Source organism: Apaloderma vittatum, unplaced genomic scaffold, assembly GCF_000703405.1.
Source record: "Apaloderma vittatum isolate BGI_N311 unplaced genomic scaffold, ASM70340v1 scaffold28359, whole genome shotgun sequence".
Taxonomy (NCBI): Eukaryota; Metazoa; Chordata; class Aves; order Trogoniformes; family Trogonidae; genus Apaloderma; species Apaloderma vittatum.
Genome location: NW_009737455.1, coordinates 863 through 13,529, shown reverse-complemented (window position 1 = coordinate 13,529; position 12,667 = coordinate 863). Strand labels below are relative to the sequence as shown.

The 12,667-nt window shown below is 38.3% G+C and overlaps 1 protein-coding gene across 1 annotated transcript in view; it reads right to left on the bottom strand.

The window, feature by feature from the left end:
• Nucleotides 1-3,722: 3,722 nt before the first annotated feature.
• The window catches only part of DUS4L (dihydrouridine synthase 4-like (S. cerevisiae)), a 9,506-nt gene continuing 561 nt past the window's right edge, over nucleotides 3,723-12,667 (bottom strand). Inside the window, exons 2-6 of the mRNA XM_009877337.1 lie at nucleotides 12,223-12,344; nucleotides 8,685-8,802; nucleotides 7,082-7,204; nucleotides 5,898-6,124; nucleotides 3,723-4,306 (exon numbers count right to left, since the gene is read on the bottom strand). Of these exons, the coding sequence (XP_009875639.1) occupies nucleotides 4,059-4,306; nucleotides 5,898-6,124; nucleotides 7,082-7,204; nucleotides 8,685-8,802; nucleotides 12,223-12,344 (838 nt within the window). The 3' untranslated portion in view covers nucleotides 3,723-4,058. The remainder of the gene's footprint in view (nucleotides 4,307-5,897; nucleotides 6,125-7,081; nucleotides 7,205-8,684; nucleotides 8,803-12,222; nucleotides 12,345-12,667) is intronic.

The window sequence follows — 12,667 nt, the reverse complement described above, 5'->3', positions numbered from 1 at the left end:
CTAGAGGCCCCTTCCAACCCCTGACATTCTAATTTTTTTTAAATTTTTTGGGGGAATTCAGTCCCAATTAATTTCCACGAGACAGATTAAATGCTGTGAATAGTTACTCTTTGTTACTCTAATCCATTGGAGCTGACACGGGGTGGGAAGTTCTTGCCTAAGCAGTTTTGAGCAGGAGTTGTTTGCAGCTGCTCACATTCTGAACTTGTTTACACTTAAAATTTCCCAGGTCTGTGGCCTGGGGATGGAGCCAGTGTGTTAACATCTTCCTAGCTGCTGCCAAGCAATGTCTGGATGAAAGGTTACATCCCAAATAACTGTTTATGCATAACAAATATCAGAGAGCGATACAACCAGCCACTTCAATCCAATCTACGTAGCAGAAACAGCTGGGGTTTTAAGAAGTATTTCTAATATGTCTTAATAAACATATCTAATCAGAAGCACAGACAAAACACATCCTCTTAGTATATTCTGATTATTGCAGTTTATCTATTCACTACATTATACTTTACTGAGGCTGTTAAAATGTTACTGAAGACTTTCTCAATTCCAGAGCAGTTTCCATTTCCAAGCTTCTTACTCACCGTTTACCGGTACTGTAAGCTGCCCTCCCAGTAGCTTAGCCTCGTACTGACAGGACGATATTTGCCCACCCCTGCTGCCAGAGATGCTGAGCCTGCTTTTGCACTTGAGGGGCTTCACGGGATCTCAGAAAGACTCACTCTGCAGTGACTGCTGTGCGCTTCCACCGCAGCGGGTGTGTGTTCCCCACCAACCTGGAATGAAATCTGAGAGAGAAGCCTCCCACAAACATCAGTGAGATCTCCCTTCTGCTGTTGAGTGCACTCTGCCGCTCCTGGAAGGTATTCAAAGGGAAGCTGTAGAAGCCTGGGTTGTTGATCTAAGGCTGCCTATTTGCCAGTGAACCACAGTGTGATAGACGTGATATTGTACAATATATATAAAGATGGTTGGCTGCTTTGGGAAAAACCCTCATGAACCTTCTCCCACCAGTAAGGTAACAAAATATTCAGAAACGGAAAACAAAATATTCAGAAGTAGAACTACAAAATGTGTATTTGCACCTGGTGAGAGGACAGAATTCTGACCAATTCTCTTCTGAAAGAAAAAGTTCAAGCTTGTTTCATTCTAATTTGGCTTGTATGACAACTGTCTCATCATATATCGCATTTTCCCACCCATCAACCCAAGACAGAGAAGAAACCTAAGAAAAGAGCAGGGAATACAGAAAATGGGATTGTACAGGCTGTGTGAGAGAGCTGTGGTTACTGCAGCAGGGCAGAAGTTGCAAGGAAGTACCGGCGCTATGAGCATATGGCATTGTGCACGGTACCTTAGCATAAAAAGTAGGATCGGTTACAGGAGACAAGGACCTAAAATAAGAAACAAAACTTTGCATCTTATCTTATTTGCAGAATAACTTTTAAAAATCTGAAAATTAGAAAATAGACTGAGTACCTGGTGATGCTACAGGTAACATATATGTCGAAGGAATGTATTTAGTGGCTTCAAACTAGAGAGGAGAATTTTCCCATATTCAAATGGGTTATAATAAAAAAAATATGACCAAATGCTAAAACAACACTGGGAGTTACAACAAGCAACTCCCATTTTTAGCATGTATATTTTTGTATATTTGAACAGTATGGCTGTTCAGAGTATGGCTTTAAGACTCCAGTTTTGCAGTTTATTCGAGGTCAGCACAGTGAAGTGTGTTCATGAAATTCACAAAGGAAGAAGGCATACAATTCATTTCACTCTCAAAAAAGGGATGATAAACTTCCGTTGACTTTTATGATGCCTAACTGGCCAGATCAAGCACTCCTTAATTACTAGTGATATTAACAGCAACCTAGATCTTGTACTTCAGGCAGAAATCTCTATGATTGATTTCACACAGGCACAACAACTGTTGCCTTCAAAATCATGAAGTATTCAGTTCCTAAATAGGTCAAGGTATTTCAAAAGTCCTCTAAAACTCAATTTCACCACTATTACAAAAAAAGTTAAAAAAAGGAGCCTTGCATTTGAGTTGATTATAATAAATAACTTTCTTCTTTGTCTCTTATTGCTAATGAAACAGTTCAGAGCAAGTAATAGTTGCTTGCCAAATCATAAAAATCTTAAGAAAGTGCTAACACAGGGCTTGGTTAACACTTGAAAAAAATACCTTTCTCTGACAATTTAGTTGTACAATTTTACTTTTTAATTTTGATGCAGAAGGCTGGAGGCATTCTCAGAACTGAGTAGAACAGAGTTTGTACTATAGTTGGATGAACTCAAGACTGGAAATTCAGCAGTACAAACCACAACATCACGCAGTTGGGAAATTTTTTGCTGTAAAGCTGGGAGTTTGTGAATTATATTATGACTATTAGGTGAAAAAAAGTGAGGCACTAGAGAGAAGTATTAACTCCAGAAGATGTTGCTGGGGTTTTTACCTGGAATGCTATACGCAATTGTGCTCATCCAACGTCAAGGAAATGTTACAATCCAGAAGAGTGAAAAGAATAGTTGTCTGAAGGAATGGAGAAGCTGTCGCACCAATAAAGGTTGTAGCGATTGTCTCAGCCTAGGACAGCAAAGCATGTCTGTAATTTTCTATTGGTTAACACACCAGGAAGGTGACCATATCAGAAGAGTTACATAACTTCACTGTCTTAGGCAGTGAACTAGACTTGATGACTCAGGTCACACCTTTCAAACTTCTGTTCGTGTGCCTGAATCTGACGCATCTGCTACGAAAAATTATCAAGTCTTTTATGCCATTGGATTTAAAGAAAAAAAAAAGTGAGAATTTAGATATCTAAATTATTAAAAGATTTGGGGAGTAGAATCAAAAGCCACCTCCCCTCCCACAGGTTGTCATAGTTTATAGTGTAATAAAAATAATTACAATTATATACAAACCCAAGTAATTTATTTAGAAAATTTAGAGCTATTCACTTGCATATTCACAGAAGTATCAGAGTCAGAAAACTAAGCAATTTCTGGTATGAATTTCTGTGTAAACATGTAAAGAAAACAAATTATTTGATTACAAATAATTGTACTGCATGGATTTGTAAAGTTTCCCTTGCAGAACAAATGCAGCTGGCGTGTAACGTTATTATCTTGTTCTAATTTTCAGTATTTCCCTCCTATACAAAGACTCAAAGCCAAGTGGCTGTCATGCTTTGATAAGCAACAAGCCAGCAGGCAGAAAGGAGTTGCAAGAGCCCCACTGAGAGAATCTGTCAGCTTTTCTTTGACCTATAAAGTTCAGTTTTGGTAGATGACAGGGATTAAATCTTTTATATAATTATTATACAGTAGATAAACAAACCTGAGTTTAGTTAGGTTGAACTTTCAACCTTTGTATTTTAGATTTAGCTGTGTTTGTACTTAGTTTAAAAGATCTCTTCATTTTACTCTTTCCTTCTTTCTGTCACCGTTTATCTATTCCAGGCTGCTTTGCTTATATGAAGTGTGGAATTTTTCTGAGTTTCAAGTAAGTTTAGAGAGTTTTAGTCTCCAAAATTTTAAAGAGAATACTATGCTGGGCTTCAAGGCCTCACAGCCTTCAAGCTTGAAAAATCTACTTAAATTTAAAATGTCAGTTAAAGCAAAAACTTCTATAATTGCTCCCTTAGTATTCTTTTGGTCTGAAATTCTTGGTATTATTTATGAGCAGTCCTTCCACTTTCAGGAGGTTTATGTAAGAAAGACTGTAGTTTTGCATACATATTGCTGTAAGCAATTGTCTGGTGAAAAAATAAATTACTGGAGTCTTACAATAATCAATCCTCTGTGTAGGAGTGCACTGTAAGTAGAATTCCACATTTGTGGACTTTGGAATATGTGCTCGATTGAAAAATGCTGATGTAAAAAAATTAGAAATATAAAATGTCACCCTGATTGTAATGTTATGCTATACTGAAAATACTTATGCAATATATGAATGTGACTAATAAGTAGGAACCCAATTAAAACTTCAGCAATGTACCAGCAACTGCAAAATACAAGTTTACACAGAACTAAACCACTTTCTATTATCACACCCCATAATGATCATTCAGATAATCTAGTACTGCTGAAGTACTCGATAAAACATTAAAAACTTTTTTTTCTTGTTTTGAAGTTATCCGTTCCATCATGTACATCAAATGGTGGTGAAAACACGTAAAAGGAGTTCCATGCTCAAGAGCAATGTCAACCCAGTCCTGGATGCACTTCAAAGGTGTCTCTTCATATCCTGCAAACATAGCTGGATTTGCTAAGAGTCCTCTAGCCACCATTACACCTTAAAATTGGAAATGAATGCAGTAAGTTACGTTACAGTTTAAATCGTACATTAAATCTTCTTGCAGATTTTGTATAGCACCCCTTAGGACACCCACTCAAAGCTCACAGATGAGTAATGGGAGAACAACAGGGATGAGTATTACAGCTGTACCAGAGAAGTCCATTTAACAATCCAAACTTCAGAGTACCTACACCATCTGTCAATGCATGTATGGTTCCAGAAATCTTGAAACAAAACCTAGGACAGAGAAGCCTGTCTTCCCTTTTTTAAACTGCAATTCAGCATAATTTTGCACATTTTGAAACGAAACACCGGACACAGAAGCCTTTCTTTCCTTTTTTAAGCTGCAATTCAACAGCATTTTCTACAAGTCTGTTCTTTTAACATAAAATTACGATGGAAAGATATAAGAGTAGCAATATGCCAATTTTAGTCATTTTTAGTGCAACTCAGGCAATTTACTGACCCAGAATCTTTCTTCCAGTAAGAGCTCAATGTCTCAATTCTATAAATCTCAGGGCTCTTGGTCTGCAGGAAATTTTTCTGAACAAGCCAGCGTATTTGCAACTAGAATCCCATAGTCAGATAACCTCTTACAAGTTCTATTGTATTTCTTCTGCGATTAAGGGATTCTGTTTTCCTGCACTGTCACTTAGTCTCTTCCTAAACAAAACACTGTGATCAAATATGACAAATTTCTTGTGCTAGTGCACATGACTGAAAAAACACTGATGCTTTCTTTGCTATTCAAGCTCATCCGGTCTATGAGAATATTCTTTTGTTATACATTTCCTTCCAGCTTTGCATTTGAGGGGAAAGTCACTGTAGCAGCATGGCAGTTTGGTTCAGCTACTTTTTGTTGTTGCTATTAAACATCAACAGCTTCAAAAGAAACTCGCCACATTACTTTTCCTTATGACACTACCTACTCTTGTCTGTCCTATTATTCTCTAGCTTTAATGTTCAAAGTGTGCAGATACACATCACCTCTCTAAAATGTATACTGAATTTCCACATTGTCTTGAAATCTACTGTGATTAAGTAAGTTCAGGGCAATCCTTTACCCCCAAACTTTACCACTAAAGTATAAGACAAGGTAAATACATAGAGATCTGAGAGTGCAATGCCTCATCGTGTCCTTGCAGCTAACCATCTTAACTGTTAAGTATCTGGCTTAACAGTATTTCCTTTTTCCTCCATATTCTTACTGTGAGAAATCTACTCGCACGTGCAGGAAGCAGAGATTTCAAAGTGGAAGTTTACAGCTCTTTAAATGATGATCAGCTCCATAAAGAGATGGAATGGATGTCTGAAGGTCCCCCTGAACTCCACTGCCGTGTGATCAAACAGTGTAATTAAGCAAAGAGCTTTTGTAATTTGCCTCGGAAATTATTTATGGCTTTGAATAACAGTGCTCTAGCGCTCTGATACTTGGAAGTGATTCTGGTTCTAGGGCATCTACAACATCCTCTTTCAGTGGTCTTCTCCAAGAGTGAAAAGCACTCAAATCATGTCCTATTTAGCCAAAACAAATACTTTGAGATCGGATTTGTAAGTTTACTTAGAAAATAAGAATGTTTAATCTTACCATCTGCTCCTGTCAAGTGATGAACATTTTCAGCATCTTTTAAAGTTTTCATGTCTCCATTAGCCACAACAGGTATAGTCATGCTTTGTTTAATTGTTTTAATTGCATCATAATGCACAGGCTGGTGTCTTTCTTCCACACTTCTCCCATGTACTGTAATCCATGAAACTCCAGTTGCCTCAGCTTTCTGACACAGGTCGACTGTTCTTTTTAAGTCCTCATGGATTCTAAAATTTCAAGGAATGGAAACATCATAGTAAGTTTCCTGAGCTGTATAAAAAGTCCTCCTCCACGAAGAGGAGTTACCACAGATTTGTACAAGTAACAGTATAAATAAAGAAAATATTACTGTTGGAAGATGAAGAGGATTTTTTTTTAATAAAGACAAATGAGTTTAATGTAGGGAGACCACTATTTAATTTATCATTTCCCAATTATATTAAACCTCTGAAATACACATGGTAAATTTTATAGAAATTGAGCAAGGGTGCCAAAAAGATTCTAAAATAAACATAATTATTACGCGTATTTTGTGGAAAAAAATAAATCCAATTTATAGTAGTTTCCTTTTCCTGAAGGATTGTGAACTTAACTGATGAGTTGAAACTTAACTGACGAATATGCAAAAGCCCATGGGATGTGTGGGTAACAAGCAGATGAAGTGGTACAAAGCAATGCAAAGCAACAATCTGCAGAAGTTCAGAAAGTGATGAAGTGGAGGAGCAGGATGAATTCCTTACAGCCCCAGTTCCCAGTTTTGTGACCCCTCCCTTTAGAGCCAACAGCAACTGTGGCTCCGGCCTCCAACAGCTCACCAAGTAAATCCTTGTGATGCTACTGACTACATTGCTTTTCTTTTATGGAACCCTCAACCTTTTAACTGGTACTTACATGTCGTTGGGACTGCAAGCAAAGTGCAGCACCCAGTGTGTTATCTGGGTAAGTAGCCAAAGGCTGTGCTGGTTCTACTCTGTAAGTCTGGGATTACTTGCCCCAGATATTCTTTCACCATCCGGGGCAGCAGTATTCACAAGTAAGGAAATCATTATAACGTGTAATATTACATTAACAGAATTACATATATTAACATACAGTGTAACTATTACACTAACATGTTTCTTTAAAAAAAGAAAAAAAAAAAGGATTCTTCCATGTACCATAAACAGCACTTAGGTTAAACTTACCTTATTTTGATAGATACTGAAAATCTAGGGTTGTCAATCTGATTCCGTACATGTCTTACCATATCTTGAACTAGTTCTGGTTTATTTATTAAGCAAGCACCATAACCTTCTGCCGTTGCCCATCTTTAAAAGAAAAAGAACATTTGTATTCTACATTTGAAAAAAAAATGCTGATTAATTTCAGTCAAATATATCAGTTTCTTTCCTTATGACCTTTAGAATCTGTAGTTGAGTAAACAGAGATAGTACTGGCTGTAGATCGATGATTTGTTTGCAGTTTGACACCAGTTTTTAAATCCTGGTTCAGTCTCTGTCATGCTGTTACGATTTCAGACAGGTTACTAATCTCTTCCAGTTCAATTTTCTGCCCACAAAATGGACTCACAAGGAAGATAAATTAACATTTAATCAACAATGGTTTAGAACATGTATTAAATAAATAATTTCATGTTTCCCCTTCCATTGGGTCAAGGATTCTTCTAAATAGAAAATTACTTTGTGTTGAAAGGGATGATTTTTGAAGTGCAGGTAAGGATATGATTTCAGTAATATTCTCTTTTCCCTCAAATGCAAAATACTTTAGTTTGAATGGCAGGAATAACCTTTGCTTCCAATTAACAGCAGTAGCTTTTTTTTCTCAAACAATTTTTTTTACAAAGGCAGATTAAGTGCACAAAGTTTTGTTATTTCGAAACCAGCATGCCCAGGAAACAAAGGATTCAAATATAAGCATATATTTTGGCCTAAAAGGAAGTTACGGTTTGGCATACTTAACTGTGGTTAGATTAGAAAAAAAAATACACTTCCGCTCCAAAGTTTCAGATCTCTCTAGAAAAGAGGTTTCTCAAATACTACTATTTTAAATCAAGACAACCTAATCAGAATAGACAAGTATTTGCACCATCGTGTTATCTTTTGCTTTCCTACATTTATTTTCAAGGTCTTCGCTTTGAAAAAGACCAGCTGGCAAGCATGTAATAAATGGTTCTCAACTGCACCAGTTAACAAGAATCTTCATTTGTGCATTACTACTCTGTTTCCCTGTCAAGACAAAATCTATATCAATCTTTAAGTGCAAAGTAGATCACTAATTCACTGTACTTACAAATCTAATAAGAGATGGAAAAAACTCTTTTCAGCACTTCCTGAATAATATAATCTGTATAATTATATTTTGGAGACTAACCTTCACTTGCAGAAGTGTGAGACATCAGGGACTTGCCTCATTATTTTGGGAATTGCCACATAATTTCTCAAAACACTCTCCAAATTACCTGCAGCAAGCTCTTTTTGGTAATGCATATTTAACAGCTGTTGAGAAGAGATGGACACTTCACTTCTGAGCTAACGCTCAGTATCTCAGAAATGAAGAAGGGAAAACTGGCAAATACACCTGGTTTTCTCAGTCTCACCATGGTGACAGCCATCTCGGAACATTCAGAAGTGTCTTGCCACTTAAAGACATTTCTGACAGGCTAAAAAGCTGCTTCTCTCTCAAAGTCTATTTTTAAGTTAACACAGAAATTACTATGAAAATGAAGACCAGCATTCCTTATTCTCAAATTATGCCATCATTATTTCACCAGCTTTTTCAAAACTTTACCTCTGAGGGCAGCCACAGTTTAGGTCTATTCCGTCTGCAAAAGGAGAGATGATACAGGCAGCATCACACAAAACCTGTGCTTCTTTAGCAGCAAACTGAACAATCAATGGATGATCACCTACTCCAATGAAAAGATATTTAGAGATTAAAAAAAAAGCAAAAATAGAAAATAAAAAGAAAACATTCTAAATTTTGAGTATTTTTCTGTACTGAAAAGCTGTCTGGCCATGGTCTTGGGCAACAGGCTCTAGGTGACCGTGCCTGAGCAAGGGGGCTAGAGAACATGACCTACAGAGGTCCTTCCAAACTCAGCTATTTTGTGGCTCTGTGAGCCCTAGACCACAAATAAAAGTAGATGACTAGTAGTTACTAAATGAGTCTGTCTATCAAGAGAGGTGGGAATTCAGACATATGTGTGTGTCCTAGATGGCTGCTGGCTCAACATATATTTTTTCCTGACTGAAATTGGTCAGATGCTTATCTTCCACTAAGATGATACATGGAACTAAGTATTCTCTATTTTTCAGCAGCATTCATGCTTTCCCTCCTGGCCTGCTCCTTCCTGCTGTGCTGGCATGGCTGTCTGTTTTGCCAGGTGGGAAACTTGCTTACAGAACCAACCCTTCAGAAAGAGCTAATCAACTCAGAAGCTTTGCCCTTCCTTATCCCAGCCCATCTTTTTCCTCTTCTCTGCCGACATGGCTGGGTTTTCATCCACAATGTGATATGCAGAGTTGGAAAGTGAACACACGGGCCGAGGCAGCTTTAGCAGCTTTGCCTCAGGTGGAAAACCAAAGTGTCAGTGCTCCTCAACTTGGGTCTGCTGAACTACTTGTGATTTACCGAGCCCCTGCAGAGAGCCAGATGGTCATTTGGAAGACACTCGCCTCTTACAGCTACTGCATTACATTAAAGGCATCTAAAAATATCTCATGGTCTTAGCATTCACTTCCCATATAAGCAATTTCTGCAGTTAAGAGGAAGGGGGATATCTCAGCACTGATGGAAAGAGATGATGCAACAAATGTGCAAAGCAAGTGCACTTCGGAAGACCCCAAGTGCTTCTGAAGATTTTTCTATTTTAGTGGAAAAAAGGTAGTTCCTGAAGTAGTTGAACTTAAGTCAGAGAGGGAAGTAGTACCCCGTCAATCAAGCTGAGACACTTCTAGAAGTTACCTAAAAATCCAGCAAGAAAAAAAAAATCCCTTGCATTTTTTCAAAACAGTGTCCATTTATGAGAGAGATCTAGCTGAAGTTTTATATTACTGCAGCTAATACTTTGGAACGATCCCACGCTCCTGTGTTTTGGTGGAGCTTTAAGTAACAAAAATACTGAGTCTAACCATATTAAATTTTAAGCAGCAGCTACAAAGAACACTCACCTCTATTTTAGAAATACACAGCAAAGAAATGTCAATACCAAAGAAAACGGAAAACAGAAATTGCAACTGCAGGTTCCAAACCTGCTCTGCTAATTACAAGACAAAATCCTCAAACAGACACGAAGTTAAACATAAAACTGGAGTAAAATTTCACGACCTGTTGTGAAGCTACTTGTTAAAAGCAGAACTGCTAAAAATGTAAATATTATAACCTTGGCAAAGCTGCCTGCAGTAGAATGTTTTAGAGGTCTATAAAATTAAAACCAAGTGAACAGGGAAAATATACTGTTCAAAACACAACAGTATTTCCTTTTGTACCCCTTGTTATCAGGCAGCAATGTTACAGCATAAAGGAGAATTCTGTCCTTCCTCATCCCTGTGCTCCCCAGAATTGCAATACACATCTGATCTGTGGAACTTCAATGCCACAGGCCTCTGTGTAGATCAGAACTGTAAATAAGCTGAAAGGGAACACACTAGTGACTCTGTGGACCTTCGTGCCATATATACTGCCATCTATGTTCTTAATCATTTATTTTTACACGCAAAAAATTATTCATGCTTTTCTGAAGTTGAATTCCACTAATAAGAGAGTCTACCTGTGCTTCCCACAGTGACTTTTCCCTGTAACTGCTCTATTTGAATAATGCACCGTAGTAAACAGCCAATGCTAAAAAAATGAAATATGTTTCCCCTGTATAATACATATTATTATATATAATAACACATACACTTATGAAACCACCAATTCAGTGGTCTGACAGATTAAATCATCACACTTCACAGATCCTACACGCTGACCTCCAGCTGCAGTCTGTGCTTCTGTGTTCCTTGTCACATTGTTGTATTGCAGCCACTTCATCCCAGCAGACCTGTCCCATTATTGTCACCTTCTCCCATAAATTTCATACACTTTTTTCTTTTGTTTTACAGCCTGGACTGTGTACAACTCCTTATACTCCCTCTGGCTACACTTCCGTACCGTGTCTGAAGCCTTGCTTCAACCTTAGCCTCCTGGTCTCTTCCTGCCTTCTTGCTCCTTTTTATCAGCCTCTCAGTATCTCAGGAAGTTCACCAACAGCCCTCTCCACTTCAGCTAATTTGAAACCCTGCTTCTTTTATTAGTCCTTTATTTCACTGTATCAATGTCTGGTCTATTAACTTTTTTTGCATTTAGTAACCTTATTTTTGTTAAGAGACCAGAAAACGTTTCACAGTAATGAGCTAAGTGTTCATCTCTGAAACACACAAGAAAAAGCAGCTGCTGGGAAGAGTTTTACTACTGTCTCATACTGGGTCTGGCTGAGAGGGAGATAATTTCTAAATTTACTTGAAGTTTATTTATAGCAGCCTGTATGGTGCTTTGGGTTTTGCAACAAAACAAAACTGATAATGCACCAATGTTTTGGCTATCGCTGCCCAGTACTTGCACAGTGTCAAAACTTACTCTTTTTCTCACTCAGCCTTTTCCTGCCCCCAGCAAATAGATTTGGTTGGGCAAGAACCTGGGAGTGGACACAGCTAGGATAGCTAGCCCAAAGTGGCCCAAGGAATATTCCACACTATGTAACATCAAGCTCAGGAACAAAACAGGAGTGGTAGGGGAAGAAGAAAGTGGGTTGGGACACAGAAATCATGTTCCAGGGTGGCCACTGCTTGGAGAGTGGCTGGGCTTACTTTGGTCTGCTGGTGTGATGTGGGAAGCGATTGCCATTGTATCACTTTTCTTTCCTTTCCTTCTTTCCTTCACTTATTAAGCTGTCTTTATCTTGACCTGAGGTGCAGGTTGGTATTTTTTTTTTTGCTTCTTCTCTTCCTATTCTATCCTTGTGCTGCTGGGGGTGGTGGTGGAGGAGGAATGACTGAGCAGCTGTGCAGGTGCACAGTCACTGGCCAGCTATGTATGGTCAACCCATCACACAGGTACATCAGTTTGCAGGCCCCGATTTCATGTGGAGACAAGGTTTTCTGCTATTTCTTTTGACAGACTGTTTTCATTTGACTGGAATGTGCTTATTCTCACCTAGAATATTTTCACGGTTTTATAATCAATCAGGTATGGTATATACCAAAACTGTTAACACATATCAGATTGTGTGACAGACTTCATTCACTTGGCCATTCTGACAAGGCAATGGGTTTTTTAAAAATAATACCTTTGTTTGTCGTGAATTCGCTGTCTCTAGCTTTTGCAGATCTCACAAAATCAGCTGCCACTATCATTGGTGTGTAACACAAATCGCAACTGTATTTCCTGACCAAGGTTCTGAAAGCCAACCTGCAGACACATGAAAATTAAGAGATAAATAGCGACGGCATTTTTCTGATTATCTGTTCTAAAACGCTGTTCTGACATGGCCCATGGCTACTACCATCTCAGAGAACTAAGGGAGAAAAAAGATAATCATCCCTGTTTTTACAATCACAGAATCATAGAACAGTTTCATTTGAAAGAGACCTTCAAGATCGAGTCCAACCTTTTCCTAGCCCTATGAACACCACTAAACCATGTCCTTCAATGCAACATGTACCCATCCAGGGATGGTGACTCAACCACCTCCCTGGGCAGCCTGTTCCAACGGCTGACAATCCTCTCAGGCA